The 18640-nt window shown below is 32.4% G+C and overlaps 1 protein-coding gene and 1 pseudogene across 2 annotated transcripts; one reads left to right on the top strand and one right to left on the bottom strand.

Moving 5' to 3' along the window:
* The first annotated feature begins 374 nt into the window (after positions 1–374).
* On the top strand, positions 375–1688 carry LOC147392599 (calmodulin-like protein 3 pseudogene; annotated as a pseudogene). Its single transcript, XR_015182309.1, has 2 exons — positions 375–1309; positions 1548–1688. The product of XR_015182309.1 is annotated as a calmodulin-like protein 3 pseudogene (transcript).
* A 4486-nt stretch (positions 1689–6174) lies between these two features.
* LOC147392598 (uncharacterized) lies at positions 6175–13975 on the bottom strand. The gene is made up of 5 exons (XM_086455875.1): positions 13583–13975; positions 11829–11961; positions 6998–7218; positions 6752–6925; positions 6175–6554 (listed from the first exon to the last, which is right to left on the bottom strand). The coding sequence occupies exons 1-5, from the start codon at positions 13820–13822 to the stop codon at positions 6468–6470; spliced, it is 855 nt and encodes a 284-aa protein (XP_086312001.1). The 5' UTR covers positions 13823–13975; the 3' UTR covers positions 6175–6467.
* Positions 13976–18640: the final 4665 nt, after the last annotated feature.

The following is an 18640-nucleotide window of genomic DNA, read 5'->3' as shown; positions in this document are numbered from 1 at the left end:
CTTATTTCCCTGAAGGCACATGTTAACAAAACTTACGGTGTTATTATTATAAATTTTTTTCGAACATAACATCATTTTCATTGTAAAAAAAGTGCTACAAATAATTAAAGGAAAAAAAAAATTACTAAAGAAAATCTTCTTTCTTATATCTACACCCATACCCTTTTTTTTTCCTTAATAACTTGTTAATGATCTTACTCATGCACTTTCAATCGAACCAAGTTTATTAATGAATTTTATCTTTTTCATTTATAACCCATTTTTGTGTTGAGTTGACCATTAAATAGATGGAAATGGCATGACCTATTTATAATGATGGTATAGTGAAACATAGGATCATTTTGTCTCTTCTCATGAATATGACCACTATGACATTAACAGTTATTATAGTTCACGCGGTTTGTGGGATCAACCCATCAACTAACAACGCGTTTCTTCTTCAATCCTTACTCAAATGGATCTCAACCACCAAATGTTTCTCACAATCACACCACATCTTCTTCTTCTTTTTTCTTCTTGTTCTTCTTGTTCTTTGGTAAAACATGGTGATAGCCATACTATTATTATTACTTCTATTCCTTGTTGGCTTCGTTAGCACTTTCTTTCATTTCCCTCCAAATAAACTCTTACCCTATCTTCAATCTTTTGTTCCAAAGAAATCTTCAATTATCTCCACCAAAGAAGTAAAAGAGAAGGAGAAGGAGAAGGAGAAGGAGGAGGAGGAGAAGAAGAAGAAGAAGAAGAAGAGTAAGAGTTCTTATGAGAAGGCCGACCTTGAAAGCGTATTCGCAACCTTTGACAAGAATGGTGACGGTTTTATAACTAAGCAAGAACTTGGAGATTCTTTGAAGAACATTGGTATCTTCATAACTGATAAAGATGTGGGAAGTATGGTTGAAAAGTTAGATACTAATGGTGATGGGTTAATTGATATCGACGAGTTTTTCGATATTTACGAGTCGTTAGGGAGGAGAGATGTAGTAGGAGGAGGAGGAGATGATGATGGGGAGGAGGAGGAAGAAGAAAGAGAGATGAGAGACGCTTTTGGTGTATTTGATGGAGATGGAGATGGGTTGATAAGTGTGGAGGAGTTGGGTTCAGTTTTGTTGTCTTTGGGGTTTAGACAAGGGAAGATGATTGAAGAGTGTAAGGAGATGATCAAGAAAGTTGATATTGATGGAGATGGTATGGTTAATTTTGATGAGTTTAAGAAGATGATGAAGGGTGGAAAAAGGCTTATTGAAGTCTCTTAAAAAAAAAGAAAAAAAAAATCCAAGTTCATCTCTCTTCTTTGAGTCTCTTCTTCCTAGTAAGTTTTCTTTTAAATCTCTCTCTCTCTCTCTCTCTCTCTCTCTCTCTCTCTCATGTCATCACTGTACTATATGATTCTTCACATCTCTCTTCAAACATGACCATTGGTTTGTGTTTGTGAGGGAATTGTTTGGATGGTCTAGATGGATGAAACAATATGGTATGGTTGGTGTGGTGCACTATAAATTCATTCCTCTTTTGCTAACCCTTGTGGAATCTGTTTGATTGATTTCAAGCCTCTCATGTGAGAGAGAGAGAAAAACAAAAAGTCAAGGTTGGGGGCATTCTAGGTCAATGAAATTCCTGCCCAAATGGAGAAGATTGAATAGGTCAGCATTGTAAATATTGACTCCCTTTAATTATTTGTTTTTTCTTTATCTTTGGTAGAAATTTCTTTGTTCTCAAGCAAAGAAAGAATAACTAGCTTGCATGTGGATAGTAGCTTCTTAAACCAGCAATACATGTTTGACCTACCTTTTCTACTTTTTGAGTCTCTCTCTCATTCATGATGATAAGGTTCACATAAACCTCTTATGCCTTTTTTTTCATAAAAATCTGGGTTTTTTATTTAAAATATTTATGAAAATGATATATATTTGATTTTATAATTATTTACATTACAAGAATGGTTATATAAATTGAAGAGTTGCATTTTCTATTTACTTATTTACCCTTCTTATGAACCTACATCATGGTTTAAAACTTGGTTTCACGTCTCGTTTCATCCATGCCAGATACTGAGTTGTCTCGGACGAGTTTTTCAATATGTTTGAGATGTCTCTTTCAACAATGGAATAAAAATGAATATGAGATTTTAAATCTCGTCCGTTTGATACATTGAGATGTCTAATTGATGGGTCCACCTCTTTCTAAAAGGGTATTTTCAACATCATTCAGTTGTGTGGCACTGGCTATTATTAGGGCTTTTGTAAACTTTTTAGATCCCACATCATTAAACCCAAGAATCTAAGAAGACTACACACACCCAAGAGCATAAAGTAAACAAAAACACTTATCAAAGTAGGAAAAAAAATTCCACGACGACCACACCTCCATATCGCATCCAAAATCATGATCTGTGTGACATACATGGATGTAGATCACAAAATTTAAAGAACTTAAAAAAAAAAATTATTTTTCACTGTTGAATTTTAATTTTTCAAATGCAATGAATTTATTTTTTCTTAAATCAAAGTCTATCTCATACAAACATAAATTTACTTATCCAACTGATCTTAATAAAAGCCTATATAGCTAGTTCTCTAAGTGTTATAGCTTTGGAGGGCAAATTAACCAAATCAAAGCTCTCATGTTACTTAAAAGGTCTCCCATTTTTCCTCGAAAAAAGTATCATATATGTCCTCTATTAAAAAGAAAAGAGTGGGTGTGTTTAGTCTTCTTAGATTGTTGGGTTTAATGACGTGGGATCTACAAAGTTCACAAAAGCACTAATAATAACCATTGCCACACAACTGAATGATGTCGAAAATACCCTTTTGGAAAGAGGTGAGCCCATCAATAGACTGTCTGGTCAGGGGGCCCACCACACTCCTAAATTTTATAAAGAAATTTTTTAACAGCTTTAACATATATAAAAATTGCCAAACATTGAAGTGGGCATTACTTGTCATGGTTTCCACTCACTGCACACCATTTCAACACACTGGATTGCAAGGTCAACTGAAACACTCCCATATGTGGTGTGGCACTTTATCTTTCTTTTAGTCCAATCGCACTCCACCACTTGGCAAGAAGGGGGGAGTCATGTTTCATTTAAAAAAAAAAAAAATTAGAGAAAATTACTTTAAGGACCTTGGTGGAGGGATTTTTTTTTTTTAAATAATCCCTAAATTTTAAGCAGTCTCTTAATAGTTTAGTGAACTTTTCTTTTCTTAATAGTTTAGGGAATGTTCTAACCATTGTAATTCATTATTTTTATCTAAAAAAATTGAATTTTTGACATCTCAATCGAATTTCAGAGACTTCATTCTATTGAAAAAGATTTAAGAAAAAATTATTTTCAAGGATTTTTTTTCAAATATTTTAAAGATGTATGTAAAAAAAAATTAGGGATTTTTCACTTTTTTCTTAGTTTTTGGATGAAAATGGATCAAGAATAATTGTTTTGATTTGATATCATCTAAACAAGTCATTGTCTCAAGTTTTTAGTTGATCTTTCCATGTTTTTTAGTTGAAAAAACTCAAAAATCGAAAATGAGTGGGTTTTACCATTGGTGAGCTCGACAATAAATAAAAAGTGGTGAACTTGACAATAAATTAAAAAAAGGAGTCGTGATAATATGATGCCCTCTACGCCTTCATCACAGAACCATAGATCATTTCCTCGAGATATGCATTGAGGAGAATGACTTATGATTCTAAGGGACCATTTAGAAGTAAAAAATTTACTAAATATCTTATTAAGCTACCGTCCAAAACTTAGGAATTATTTAGAAATAAATCCTTCTCCCAGGTTCCTTCTAAGTAATTTTACCTTTTTTATTTTTTATTATTATTAAAAAATAATTAAAAATTAAAAAAGCCAACATGTTTCTTACAATGTAAACTAGTCCAAGTCTAATTGGAAAAGTTTCAAATTAGCTAAAATTCATGTCTTATTCCCCACCACCACCATCCAAAAAAAGTGTAATAAAATAAATTCATGAGGACTTCACAAGAAAAATTAACAACAAAGAAGATTCAGAAATATTTGCATTAAAAAAGATTTAAAAAAATTAAATAAAAAAAACCCAAATGTTACATTAAAAAAAAAAAATAAAGCTCCTTATAGTCCCTCTTTGGTAATAGGGAATTTTTTGGAAAATATGTGTGTAGACCATAGAGCCACAAAATTATTTTTCCATTTCACACAATATATTGTCACTAATGCCACCAATTCATTTTAATGTTTCAAGAATTTTTTTTTTTTCAGCATTTAGAGGATTGTTGCACTCCAAAATTTTCCTCCAAATACATTTAAACTTACTCTTTATTATGGTATTTTAGTCAAAATGATAAACTTGTTAACACAAAGGGTCTCATGTAAATTCAAATTTGCCTAATTAATATTTTAAATAATATAAATTTCTTCTTACAATATATTAAAATATAAACTATTACACAAAATTAGATTATTTATTTAAAATTATGTTTGTCATTGGACCTGCGTGAATTATCAAATTGCAATAATTTATGATGATTTTTATGTGAATGACGAATGGAGAATGATATATTCCTAATTTTGAACATTTAAATGTAATTTTTGATCTTTTTCGATGATTTGTGATTAAAAAAAATGACAAACAAAGTTGGTATTCTAAATTTTTTAATATTTCATTAGTACGTTTGATTCGAAGTGTCTCGCTCATCACTATGACATACACATTTTGGGTGTTTTGAGAAGGTCTATTTAGTAACAGGTCCCAAAAAAAAAAAAAAAATCTGAATCACATCTTTAATAAAGAGTTCAACATTTTTTTGTCTTTCTCTTCTTTTTTTAGTCTAATAGCACACCACCACTAGGGGGGCATGTGTCTTTTTCATTTATTTATTTATTTTAGATGAAGGAGACATGTTTTCTTTAGCTAAAATTCATGTCTTATTCAGTTAAGTGTAACAAATAAAATAAAATAAATCTTAGAGGCCTTGACAGGAAAAGTGAAGAACAAAGAAAATATTTGTATTTAAAAAAAGCCCACATGTTACAATAAATAAATAAAAATGGTCTTGTAGCCCACAAAATTATTTTCCCATTTCACACAAATATATTTTCAGTAAGGCTACCAATTCATTTTAAATTTTTCAGGAAAAAAATGAAAAAGAGAGAGAGAGAAATCACTACCTTGTAAGTATGCTTTTAAAACTCATTTTCACGTTTTGTCCAGTCATCTTGTTTTGTTCAAGATGTCTCGTTCAGCGACGAGACAATGGTTTTAAATCATTTAAAAAATCTATTTTTTTTTTTTTTTAAATAAGAACTTCTATGGATGGGAGAAGAGAGATATTACTTGATTTGGAGGAAGATAAAAGCAAACCGTCTAAGGTTTCATCTTGATTTGATTTAGAGAAAGATGAAGTTTTTTATAAAACCCCTTCCTTCTCTTATTCATTTAGTTGACAAGAGGAGAAAAATCGATCGATTTGGAAGTGAAAGGATAGGATTTGGAGATGAAAACGGAAGAGATCTCGTTCGTCTCAAAAATCTTGAACAAAATTTCAATATCCTGTACGATTTGGAGATGAAAACAGAAGAGATCTAGTTCATTCAAAAATCTCGAACGAAATTTCAATATCTTGTCTGATATGTATCATTCATCTCACGAGATACTGTCCGTTGGTCTCATTGTCGGGCGATGCATCTGGTCTCGGACTAGTTTTAAAACCAAGATTGTAAGCCAAGGCTTAGGACATTTAACATTAAAATTTCAAGGCCAAGCCCAGACTTGGTCTTTGTTTTATTTGTCTAACCAACCCTTTTGAACTACATCTACTCTAAAACGTGTTTTAAGAGGACTTGACCCCATTAGGGTCAAAAGTCATATAAAATGAGGGTGGAAAAAAAATATGGGGATCCAAGTTCAGATCAAAACCATCTTTGACTACCCCAATTTATTGAAAGTATTCATAAATTCTTTTAAAACCCCAACAACTTGAACACTTCTACTAACTAGAACTATAATCAGCCTTTGTTGAAAAAATCTTAATTTAAAACAAGACTCAAAATAATGTAGAACAGAATAGAGTGTATATTTTAAATTATAATTCAAAGTCACCGCAACATCTTTATTTTCGAAAACACAAAAAATAACACTAAATTCTTATTTTAAAATAAAAATTAAAAAAAAGTTAAAATAATCACAACTATAAACAGAAAAATGAGTTTGTAATACTTGGGTATCTATAACACCACAACAATGACCATCATTACTTTACTGTTTTGTCTGTTATTTTAAACCATGGCTTAAGCTTGCCACATATCATGTAAATCAAACAAAGATAAATTGGTTTTGGCCTCAATAAGCTACCCTTAACGCAAGTGTCCTAGGAGTCACTTTTTTCATGCAACACCACCTCCATATAAAACCCACAACACCACGAAAAAGAAATAAAACCTATCAAAGAACAGCTCTTACTCAATTTATTCTCATGTCCTTTTATTAGAAGACATCAGGATGAAAACGCCCCGGGATTGAGTTACTTTGCTGAGCTTGCTGAAGATGCATCGTTAATGCGTAGTTATTCACCTGGCAACACAAGACAATATAACAATATCGGACGTCAGACACAATAAAAACGTCGAAAAAAAACACACAATTCATTTAATACCAGCATAGCATGGAAAAGAAAACTCCTTCAAGACAAAATCAAAACCATTGGATCACAAGATTCGGATCACCCAATTTGGTTAAAATATGTAATCTCACTAGAGATGAATATGTACCTCAAGAGTTCTCAGCTGCTCCTGATATTGAACTACGACCTGCTTCAGGTGCTGCACTTCATGGCTCCTCTCGTCAAACTCTTTTTGGCGATCATGTTGGATAGCCACAGCTCGCTTGAGAATGGTGTTTTCCCGAAGCAGTGCTTTAAGTTGTTCTTTAATTATCATATTTTCCTGACAATAACACCACCCTACTATAAGTAAACAGACATCATAAACAAATCAAACAATCAGTAAGCAACTCACCTTGTGAAAGTTTTGTGCTGCCTCGGTACTAGCATTGGTGCGGATGGACTTCTCCAGAACCTCCAGCACTCTTGACGCACGAGCTCTAGCATCATCCATGTTAGAAGCACTCGTCATTTCCCCGACAAACAGTTCCACCCATTCCGCACCATTCTTGGGGAGATTGTCTGGTACCAATTGATCTTCAGAAGATGCAAGACCTCCTCCATTTATTTCTACACCTGGTTGAATACAAATACATGCATGAGGCTCTTGCTTGTCAGTTAAAAGACAAGGACTAACTTTCAGTTCAGTAGGTTCTGTACTAGAATACTGGCTATTTGTCTAATGTTTTAAGTAAGAACATTATATGTGACCTACCTGGCCCTGTTAAATTTGGTGAAAACGTATCTTCCGACAAGTTAATCGAATATATAGATTTAAAAGGCAAAGAGGAGCTGCAAGCGGTTTTTAGTTTGAAAATCTATACCACTCCATCTAAGCTTTGATTATGCGGTCAATTCAAAGATATATTATTAGAGACTCACTGTTTTAGTGATTTTTGGATCAGAAAGTCCACTTCTATGAGATGGGCTGCTTGACAATGCAAGTCCCTTAAATGAATTCGTAATTATATAACAAGCTTAAAACAACCTGTACATGAGCATAAGATATACAGGAAGATAAAGATGGTTGTGTTAAAATTGAAACATTTTACTTGTTGGCACAAGCAGGTCATGAGGAATGTCAAAGGGAACGCATATGCTTTATATGCTAATGCTGATCCATTTGATGGATGATATCAGGGAGGGAAGAAATATAAATATCAGTTGAGTAGAATATTATTTAAGAGAACAGTTTCTAGTGAGTATTTAAGAGAGAATATAAAGATGTAGGAGTGGATCTGTCACGAAATGAGTTTTCGTCCATCATTGATTGGAGAACAGTGGGTTAGGTCTATGTAACAAAGACAAGTACAGGTGCTTCAGTGCCCAACACTAGTTTTATGAGTGTCCAACAATGATATGTGGACACACTGACCCACAAACCTGACATATCTATACATCCATGCATTTAATTCCACATGTTGAGAGATGTACTCTTTAAAAATACTTTATTTCAATTAAGTAAACAATATAGGAGCGAATAAGGAGAAACTGATAATAGATCAGATAAACAACATATAAATAAAGCTAAAAATAAATATTTTAACAAATTAATTTTAGTCCAACGTGATGAATTCTTAGAAAATGGAGTTTTCCTTGAAGCCACTGAACCTTGAGATACATAAGCTCCTTCACTAGAAAGTCATAATTTACCCTTTAAAAAACCTAATTTTTTTAAGTCATTGATTATCATCTTTTCAGTCCATTCGAGTCCACCTAAGTTCTGCAAAATTTCCATTCAAACCAACTTTAATCCTAGCCTCAAAAGCCCATTGGGAAACCAAACTCATCGTCCTTCCAGATGACAAGTGCCATTTCTGGCTTGGTACTATACCCTTTTTTGGAATTTCAGGGCTGTTAATAGATAAAATCCACAGCTCATCATCATCAAACCTACTATAAAAATTTGGGGTCATCTGAACAAAACTTTCCTCCATTCAAATTATGTCTAAAGCCAAGTTCCTTCTGCTAACTCAACTGTGTCCATATCTGTCATCCCTACCTCAATTCACATTCATTTTTGTTTTCCTCTCGCACTTTTAGAACCTCAACTTGCTCGTTCCTTCTAATTGGATCTGCAATGGACCTTGGTTGCAAATTGCCAAAGCATCTCAATGGATTTCCCTTAGTATATCACTTATCAAGACTACCATATTTTCACGAATGCGTTCATTTATAATTTTACCTTTCCTAGTCTTTCTCCTCATCCATCTTAGCATCTGCATGCACTATACTCAATCAACGAACATGCTTCTTGATTGCATAACATTTAGATCCATAAGGCATAACTGCAATACCACTCTTACTGCTGTCCTATAAACTTCTCCTTTGATTTGATTGGGATGTGTTAAGTCACATTTTTCCAAGAGCACATCTCTACTTTAATAATCAAACTCTAATTTCGTAGAAAGCATCCTCCAAAATTTCCCCATCCTAATGGAAAATAGAACAAAGCTAACGAAAAGGATTTTTTTGTGGTTTTTCATAGCCATCAATTTTACACACCCTTCCTCTTTATTGGTGTCATCGCTAAAGTTGCAATCCAATAACTTTGTTTGGGTTCTAGTTGTTCTAAAGCCTGTGCACTCAAAACAACTCTACACAGTTCTACTTTTATCTCTGAATCCTCTAGTCTTAGCAACTAATACAAAGTCATTAGCAAATAACATACACAAAGAGACCTACTCTTGAATATGAGCAGTGCATTTATAATTAGAGAAAACACAACTGATCTCAAAGTTGATCTCTAATAAACCAATTGTCAAAGAACTCAATTGAGCCTCACCATCTGTTTTTACACTAGTCATAGCTCTCTCAGCATGATTATGTAAATATATCCATTTAGGACAAATTTCTTTCCAAATACCAACCTAGGTGTGTGTTTGATGATTCTCAATTAATGTGTTTTTTGTTGTTGCATGGTTGCCTAAGGATTTTGATGACAGATTATATCATATCCCAAGTATTATTTTAATTAACTTTTGTTCCATGTATAAAGTGAATCAATGAATCGTGTCTTGGCAATTCATTATTAGCACTTTAGGTTCCATGTTCTTTTCATGCTAGTAACTCAAGGATTTTAATGGTGTATCCTTTGTGGATTTTCTTTCTCAATTGGATGCATAGTATTTAATTTCAATGAAATATAGTGAAATATTTTATTTCCATAATGTCCAACTCAAAATTTGACCAACAGTTTCTTTATGTATATATTTCAGTTTCTTTATCTATATATTTCGGTGGAATGGAAATCATTATTCATTTCACGAAATATTTCGATGAATAGTGAACTTCGATCAAAATATTCATATAACTACGTAGACACAATCATTTATGTTTTAATAGTTAGATATATTAGTAACTTTATGCACATTCAAAAGATTATATATATAGGGTCAGGATCTCTTGACTCCTAAGAATGACTCATGAAAAAAACACATGATCCCAACCCTTCAAATGCAAAATCCAATGGTTGAGATTTATCCTTGGGATAAGTATCCCCGAAATTTGTGTTATCAAGATACTCATCAATCTCAACCATTGGATGTTGTGTTTAAAGGGTTAGGATCATGTGTTTTTTCCATGAGTCATTCTTAGGAGTCAATGGATCCCAACCCATATATATATAATGCAGTGCATATAGTTTATTCATTTCAAATTATAGTACATATATTAAAGTATTTGTAGTTATGTGATACGGTTATTCTCATTTCAAGAAGCATATAGTTGTTTTATGTGTTGGACTCTTAGATAGTCCTACTAACGTGTAGTGAAAGAAACATTACAAACCTTCATTTCCACAATTCATATGGTTGTTTATTATGGTTTGATGATTTGAGTGTGTGTTCATGTACATTTTATTATTTCCTACACTTTCAATGAAAACTCCCTCAACATTTCTATCTTTTCATAATATTTCCATTATTTCCTTAAAATTGTATTGATTTTCACATTGGTTGAAATATTTTCACGAAATAGATATTGAAATTTAATACCTTTATTGTAGGCTAATTGTAATGGAAGATAATAGTTTCTTTTTCCTTTTTTTTTTTTTTTTTTTTTTTTTTGCTTCTTGTAGTGTTGTAGTGCTTTTGTTATTTTTTATGTTTCATGCTCCTAATAAGGTATGCCATCTCGACCTGTTTTTTTTTTCTTTCTCTTTTGACAATATATGTATACGAGACCTTGCCCATGCCGTTTGGGATTAAGTTGATAGAAGAAGAAAGACAATAAAGTTGACGGGGTATTATTGGAAAATTATAGTAAAGGAAAGACAAAAAAGTTGGGGCATTCTTGGAAAGGGAGGTAGAAGTGGAAGGGCAATAAAGTTGGAAGGGAATTCTTGGAAAGGAAGAGAAGAGGAAAGATAATGAAGTTAAAACTATTCTTGAGATTCTCAGCAAGATTTAATCCCAACCCCTATTTATATGGGGGATAAAGTGGGGTCCACCATTGAGTTTTATTATATATTAGAGTTTGCCCATGCCTACGATACGGACATCCACACTGGGGTTAGGGGGTGAAAAAAGAAAAATAATAAATTTGGAAGTGGATTTTTGAAAATGGGGGAAATAGGAAAAGCTATGTAGACAGTCGTAGAGGAGTTTTTAGAAGGGGATAAAGAGAAAAGACAGTAGTTGGGGGTGTTCTTGAAAAGGTGAAAAAGAGAGAAGATAAAGGTAAAGGGACAACCATCTTCGAGATACTTTCATCATGGGTATAAATCTTGAGACAAAAAAGTGGGGTCCACCGTGGTGTTTTATTTTATATATATATAAAATAAGGTAACTTATTCTACTAAGCAAGGCTCTTCCCCGGAAAAGATGGGGGGGGGGGGGGGGGAGTACATTTTTATTCAAATGGGATACAATCAAGAGAAATGAAGGTTTCGTAGTATTGTTTTATTTTTTTTCTCTTCTTTGGTTCTTTTATGAAATGCATTATGCTTACCAAAAGAATTATACTTATCAAGAGAAATACCCATGACATAGGGAGCCAACTTCAAATGATACATACTGAAATTTCCATATGCTTCATGCTGAAAACTTAAATGATAAGAAAAGAATCAAAGAAAAATATCTACACAATCATTTATTTTAACTTCTTAAGATATAGAAGAAATATTATACCCGCAAACAGCACAATGAATTCAAACTTAAGTTTTACTTAGATGAATTTACAAAAACCTTGGGGTGGTAGCTCAGTTTTGTCTTCATCAGATGCCAAGTTTCTTTCTGCCGACGACAAATGCAATTCATTCAAGCTCCTAATGGCAGAATCCAAATCATAGCCACATTCTTCAAGCACTCTCTCGAAAAGCTGAAAATAAAAATATTATATAACAATTAGCTAACAAATCATATCAGCTGAAGCAGATATATCAGATACCCACAGCAAATAAACACGAAAAACCTATTATTTAAAGAAATCATTCAGATTATCGTTTTAAATCTCGTCTAAGACCAAGATGACTCGTCCGATACGTCTCGGTATTGTCCACCAACGAGACACGGACAGACAAGTCAAATGTATCGGACAAGATTTAAAACCATGGTTCATTCGTCTCATTGTTGAACGAGATAATCCAAATGTATCGGAAAACTCATCCGAGACGACTTGGTCTCGTTCGATACGTCTCGGTATTGTCCACCAATGAGACACGGACAGACAAGTCAAACATATTGGACAAGATTTAAAACCACGGTTCATTTGTCTCATTGTTGAACGAGACGACCCAAACCGTATCGGAAAACTCGTCCGAGATGACTTGGTCTCGTTCATGAACGAGACTAGTTGTCAAAACGAGTTTTCAAACCATGATTCAGAGTGTAATCAATAAGTAAATGATTATAGCAAATCATCTCCAGTTAACCAGTGAGATTAAACAAGAAAACAAACATCCATATATATTTAAAAGTACAAAAAACTAAATCAACTAACAAATAATAAAATCTTTTGTAAGAAGATGGAGACCGCTGAATATCTGCCCTATATTTCTATTTTAGAATTCGATAACCCTTTTAGGGGTAACAATCCCTTCAAATTTCCTCCTCGAAACATACAAATTGAAGATAAGTTTGAAGGAAGAAAAATTATATTCATAGATTAACAAAAAATCTTGTCATTATTAGTAAAAAATCAGAAACCCTAGAACATTATCCTTAATAAATATTAACCCATTTGATTTAAATCCTATGTTAATCATATTATAACAACCCCTTTAAATTTCTTCCTCGACAAATACAAGATAAGTTTGAGGAATAAAGATTTTATTTATTTAATCAGTAAAATTCAGAAACCCTAGAACATAATTGTTAATAAATACTAACCCATTGATTTAAATCCTATTTTAATCTCTCTCTTTTTTCGCTAAATAAATCCTATTTTAATCATAATAACATAACAAACCCTTCAAATTTCCTCCTCGACAAATTCAAGGCAAGTTTGAGGAAGAAAGATTATACTTCTTTTCTCCCTAAAATTCAAAAACACTAGAACGTAATCGTTAATAAATATTAACCCATTTGATTTAATCCTATTCTATTCATGATATAACAATCCCTTTACATTTCATCCTCGACAATTGAACATAAGTTTGAGGAAGAAAGATTATATTTATTTTATCCGTAAAAATCAGAAACCCTAGAATATAATCCTTCTTAAATACTAACCCATTTGATTTAAATCTTATTTTAATCAAAATATAACAATCCCTTCGAATTTCATCATCGACAAATTCAAAATAAGTTTGACGAAGAGAAATTATATTTATTTCATCAGTAAAAAATCAGAAACCCTAGAACATACACCTTAATAAAAATCAACCCATTCGATTTAACCCCATTTTAATCATTATAAACCAATAAAATCCAATTAAAATTCAACATTTCCTAATTAAACAAAAAAAAATCCAAATCTAAATTAGAAGTAGAGAAGAGACCTCCTTATCCATATCAGGGAAGATGGTTTGTAGATGATCGAGCGCAGTAGGATTAGGGGAATTAAAATTAGGGTTTTGATCAGACGACAATGGAGATTGTGAAAACGATATGGTAGTGGATGATCTAGGGGGAGAGAATCGGATTGGTGAGGTGGAAGAACAACGGATTCTCTTGGAGACAGGAGGGGTTGTTGGGAGATCTTCAAAGAAGGTTCTCTTGCCGCACACTATGGCAGACATGATGGGGGTTCCGTCTCTCTCTCTCTCTCTCTGCAAATCCCTTCTCTTCTCTTTCCCTCACAAATCTCTTCTTCTAGGATTCCTACTCTCTTCCATGCAACAACTTCCCTTTTTTTTAAGGCTTCAATTTCAGTCTTTTATAGTGATGGGAGATGGGGAAGGTGCATGTATTTATATGCAAAATAATTTATAATTTTATAAAAAAAAATTTATATAAAATAAGAAGTATTTGACTTTAGAAGATTATAAGTCACAAGCCTATACTTTTATTTAGATAATAAATACTTAAATTATACAAATTAATTATTTTAATAATAAATAAATAAAAACCAATTGACTCGATCGGGTCTTATCATCTCTGATTAGATTATTATTATTATTATATTTTTAAGTATAGCTCGAGTCATCTTGATTGTTAAAGGAGACATTCTATGAGACGATTATCTCACTTGTTCTTGAACAAATTTCTGAAAAATTTTAAGTATAGATCTTTTGTTATTGAAATTGAGTATGTCTCCTACTATCACGTCGATCATTTTTTTCACTAAATAATATTTAAAAAAGAATGATTGATTGATGATTTCTCTCAAAGTAATAATCAAAGGACAGTGGTTATGAAAGTCGAAATCTAATATATATATATATATATATATATCCCGTTCAGCAACAAACATTTTGACAAACATTTTGGCAAAACATTTTCAAAACATGGGTTAGAGGTTTTGGATGGGATGATTTTTGAGGATGATCTCTTGAGGATCATCCTCACCAAAAAATCAGCCCATTCCAAAACTTCTAGCCCCAGTTTACAAGTTGAAAAATCGTGGACCGTCTATTTTTTAAAATTTTTGATGGGGTTAGAAGTTTTGGAATGGGCTGAGTTTTGGTGATGATGATCTCCTCACCGTAGAGATCATCCTCACCAAAAATCAGCCCATTCCAAAACCTCTAACCCATGTTTTGAAAAATGTTTTGCCAAAATGTTTTTCTTGAATTATATATATATATATAATATATATATATATATAAAATATATTAACAATTCATTTGTTAAAATAAATCAAGTTTTTGAGATGTTGCAATCGTTAGGAAGAAAATGTCGGGAAAATAAGGAGTCGAGTATTAGATTAAACCCTAATCCTTATTTCAAAACTTTGGGATTAGTTGAAAAAAATCTTGTTCTTCAATTCGATTCTGTCTAAATCCATATCTTACCTTGGATAGAGCAAATCATGGGAGCCGTTCAAGATTGTGTTTACAGGTAATTTCAATCTTGAGGATAAGTTCAAATTAAATGCAAACCTAAAATTAGATGATAGTTTCACAATCCTAAAATAAATCCTAGAAATTTTTTAGATTTCATTAATAGTCATATAAAGTAATATAATAAATTTTACCAACCTAAACATAAAAAACAATCTCAACTTTTGGTCTTGAATAATTATACACCTAGAAATAATCATTATGTCATGTTGCAAGTTTTAGGACATGTTTGGCTCACCATTTTTTGGCCCAAGAGAATTTTTTTTTTTTTTTTCTACAACAAACAATTTTCAAAAATAAGTTTTCCAATGTAAAAGTCCAACTTCAAACAAGTTCTATTTCACCATTTTGAGGAGGGGCTATAGTTGATTTCCCAGTGGGGTAAGTGATTATAGCTAGTTTCCCTCACATGTGTGTCTAAAAGCATTAATCAAGGTTAAAGGGAAAAAACTTTGAAGCGGGCATCTTGCTTCGAAATTTTGAAGGAACCCTCACCATTAGATTACACATCTGGTAATGAGGAGGGTTCCTTCAAAATTTGACATGGGCTACCCTCTTCAAAGTACTCAGGAGGAAGACTACTAACATAATCGGTTGAGTCATACATGGTCGAGGGAAGAAGCATAAAGAAATAAATTAAAAAGAATTAAAAAGAAAAACCTAAAAAAGTAACAAAATAAATTAGAAGGGGAGCATGGGGGAGAGAGTTAAAGTTTGAAAATATTTCAAAGAAAATACCTCATCTGATGAAGTTGCCACTCCATCGATCGTTGGAGATCCAGGATTAGGCATGAGATCTCTCGAGCGAACAACTGTGAAACAAGAATGTAGAAAATAGGTAAGGGGATATATTCTTAAATCAAGAACGTAAGGATTATAACTCGGAGAATTTTATCTTTAGTTTTAAATTTATTCGAAATTGTCAAAGTAGCTTTAAATATTTTTATACGAAAAAAGATATGTTTTTAATTAACGGTTACAAAGGAGTGAACACACGCACGTGTGCTTAACACGTTTGGACATTTATGACATTTACTTCGCACGTACGCATCATTGTGTGGGATTATAGTGGTTGGTCGGATAGCCCTAACCATCATTATACTAGATAGTCAAGGGGTTTTGACCACGAAAATGATCATGCTTAAAAGATATGACCATTAGTAAATGGGATTTGAGTGTGGGGTGATTACATTCAAATCAATATCAAAACACATAGACTTAGCGCTTATCTCTTTTATAGAAATCTATAATCATTTTTTCTTACTATTGTTATTTTTGGGTACCTATTTTGATTGAATTATATAGGATCTCATCGTATTTGCTAGATGTCAAGCTATGATAATAAAAAAATTAGGCTTGTCGTATCCTGGAAATGCATCGTTAAAAATTTCATGAACATGAATTCATACCTAGGTAGGGAACAAATAGTGTTTTAAAGAAAATGATTGTGTGCCTGAAGTCCAACGTCTCTTGAGTTCTTTTTCTAATACTTTTAAAAATTGTAAACCAAATTCTCTAACAGATAATACACCAGTAGATTCCATAGGCTCATGAAAAGTCGATGCATAATAGAGAGAGTTTATTTGTACTTGCTCCATGTTCTTATCCTTTTGTTGTACTCTCGCTTGTGGGGTCCATATTTGAGTGATCAACCATAATGACTCATTCACAACATTATTATCAGGACCACAAAAAATCATTTCATTCTAACATTATTATCCATACGAAAAATAGGAGAGTATCAATACTTCTCACAAGAAGTCAAAATGCTTCTACCACCGGAAACAAGTACAAACCCATCATTTTTTTACCATAGTGAGGGAAATTTCATTATTCTCATGTGTGATAGAGCAAAATTCTTCTTACCATTAGAGAAAGACCCCAAAGCCATATTTTTTTTAATTTGATCGACAATAGCCAAATTAAATATAATAAGTATTTGATAAAATTGTGGTTAAAAAAAATAAAAATAAAGAATCTATATATATGATAAAACACAACGGTAGGTCTCACTCCAACTATAGTTTCATGAGATATAAAAATTGAGACAAAGAAGTGGATCCACACTACCCTATTTAATTATGTTTCCTCTCCGCTCGCAAACTTTAGTGTCTTTCCTCCCCCCCACACATTTTTTTAATAATACCTTCTAATGTTACTATATTTCCTCTTTTACCCCAGTGCTTGTGTCATAGGCACAAGCAAACTTGTGTTGATTTTGATTTAAATAAAATAAATTTATATAAAAGATTTTATTAAATTATTAAATGAGTTTTTAAATTTCTTCCAATGGAGATGTATGGTTTGAAGAAATGAACTAAAGAGGTTCATTGTATCAAATCCAAACCTAAGTTCATGATCCCAAATTAATAGACCTAGGTGCATTGAGCAAGTTCGTGACATTTATGTTGGTGTATAGATCGAAGTTCATTCATCAATTCTAGATAAATGAATTTAGCCAAAAAAGATGAATCTAAGATTGAAAAATCTTTCGAGTCATATATATAATAAATACATATACAATGCACCTAAGTTGGAAGAATGTGTGAGACATGTATTAATTCATGGTGATACATTATACCAAGTACATCTCCACCTCCATCTCACAAAAAATCTCACTCATTTTGTACATCTCTCAATTTTCTCTCGAATAATGCTAAAGTGAACTCAGGTTGAAACCTCATATTGCATTTCTTGACGTGAAAATGTATGGGAACCTTAAATGCTTTTCATCAAGATGCAAGTAAAAAAGCATTTATGATTCCTATCCAATTTCACGTCAAGAAGTGTGATATAGGGTTCCAGTTTGAAGTCACTCCAGCACAACTCTTTTCTCTCCATTCTTTTGCGAGACTTATTTTCTTCATCTTTTTTCTTTAGCATCCTAAAGAGGAAGGGTATAAGATCTTGTCAAGTAGTCCAAACTTGTAGATGAACATAATTGAGTGTAAGCTAGGTTGAATCCCAGAGATAATGTTATCATAGGTTCCAACTTTCTTCAAGAAGCATTTACATGTCTCTTAGCCAAGTTGATGTAATCAAAGATTATTATTCTTTTTTTGTTTCTTATAACAAAATATCATGTTTTGAGTTCGATTTTTCAATAACTCTAATTTATATAATAAAATACAACGGTTGATCCATTCTAACTACAGATTTATGGGGGTATATAAACGTCCTACTCCAACTACAATGGAATAGGATCCACACTATCCCATTTATTGTCTTTCCTCTTCACCATCTTCAACTTTCTCCTCTTTTCTCTCCTCTTTTACTTTTACTATCTTTTCTATTTTACCCCTTTAACTCTAAGCGCACGGGCAAACTCTAGTTTTACTTATAGTACCAATCTCGTTTGTTTTAATCTATAAAAAGAACATAAAGACAAGAGAGTAATATATATTTCTTTTTGAATTTTTATGGATTTTTAACATATTTTTTTTATCTATTAAAGAAGAAGTCCTCTAGGTTTTGTCTATAAAAGCACCTCCCCAAAACATCCATGTAGCACCGATGTGTACTGGGGTAGTAAAACATACATTTTGCTGGTTGGGA

The sequence above is a fragment of the Akebia trifoliata genome, chromosome 10 (assembly GCF_017979445.1).
Source record: "Akebia trifoliata isolate Shusen 1 chromosome 10, ASM1797944v1, whole genome shotgun sequence".
NCBI classification, from domain to species: Eukaryota; Viridiplantae; Streptophyta; class Magnoliopsida; order Ranunculales; family Lardizabalaceae; genus Akebia; species Akebia trifoliata.
Note: the sequence above shows the minus strand (reverse complement) of the source record. Positions and strands in the feature narration are given on the sequence as shown.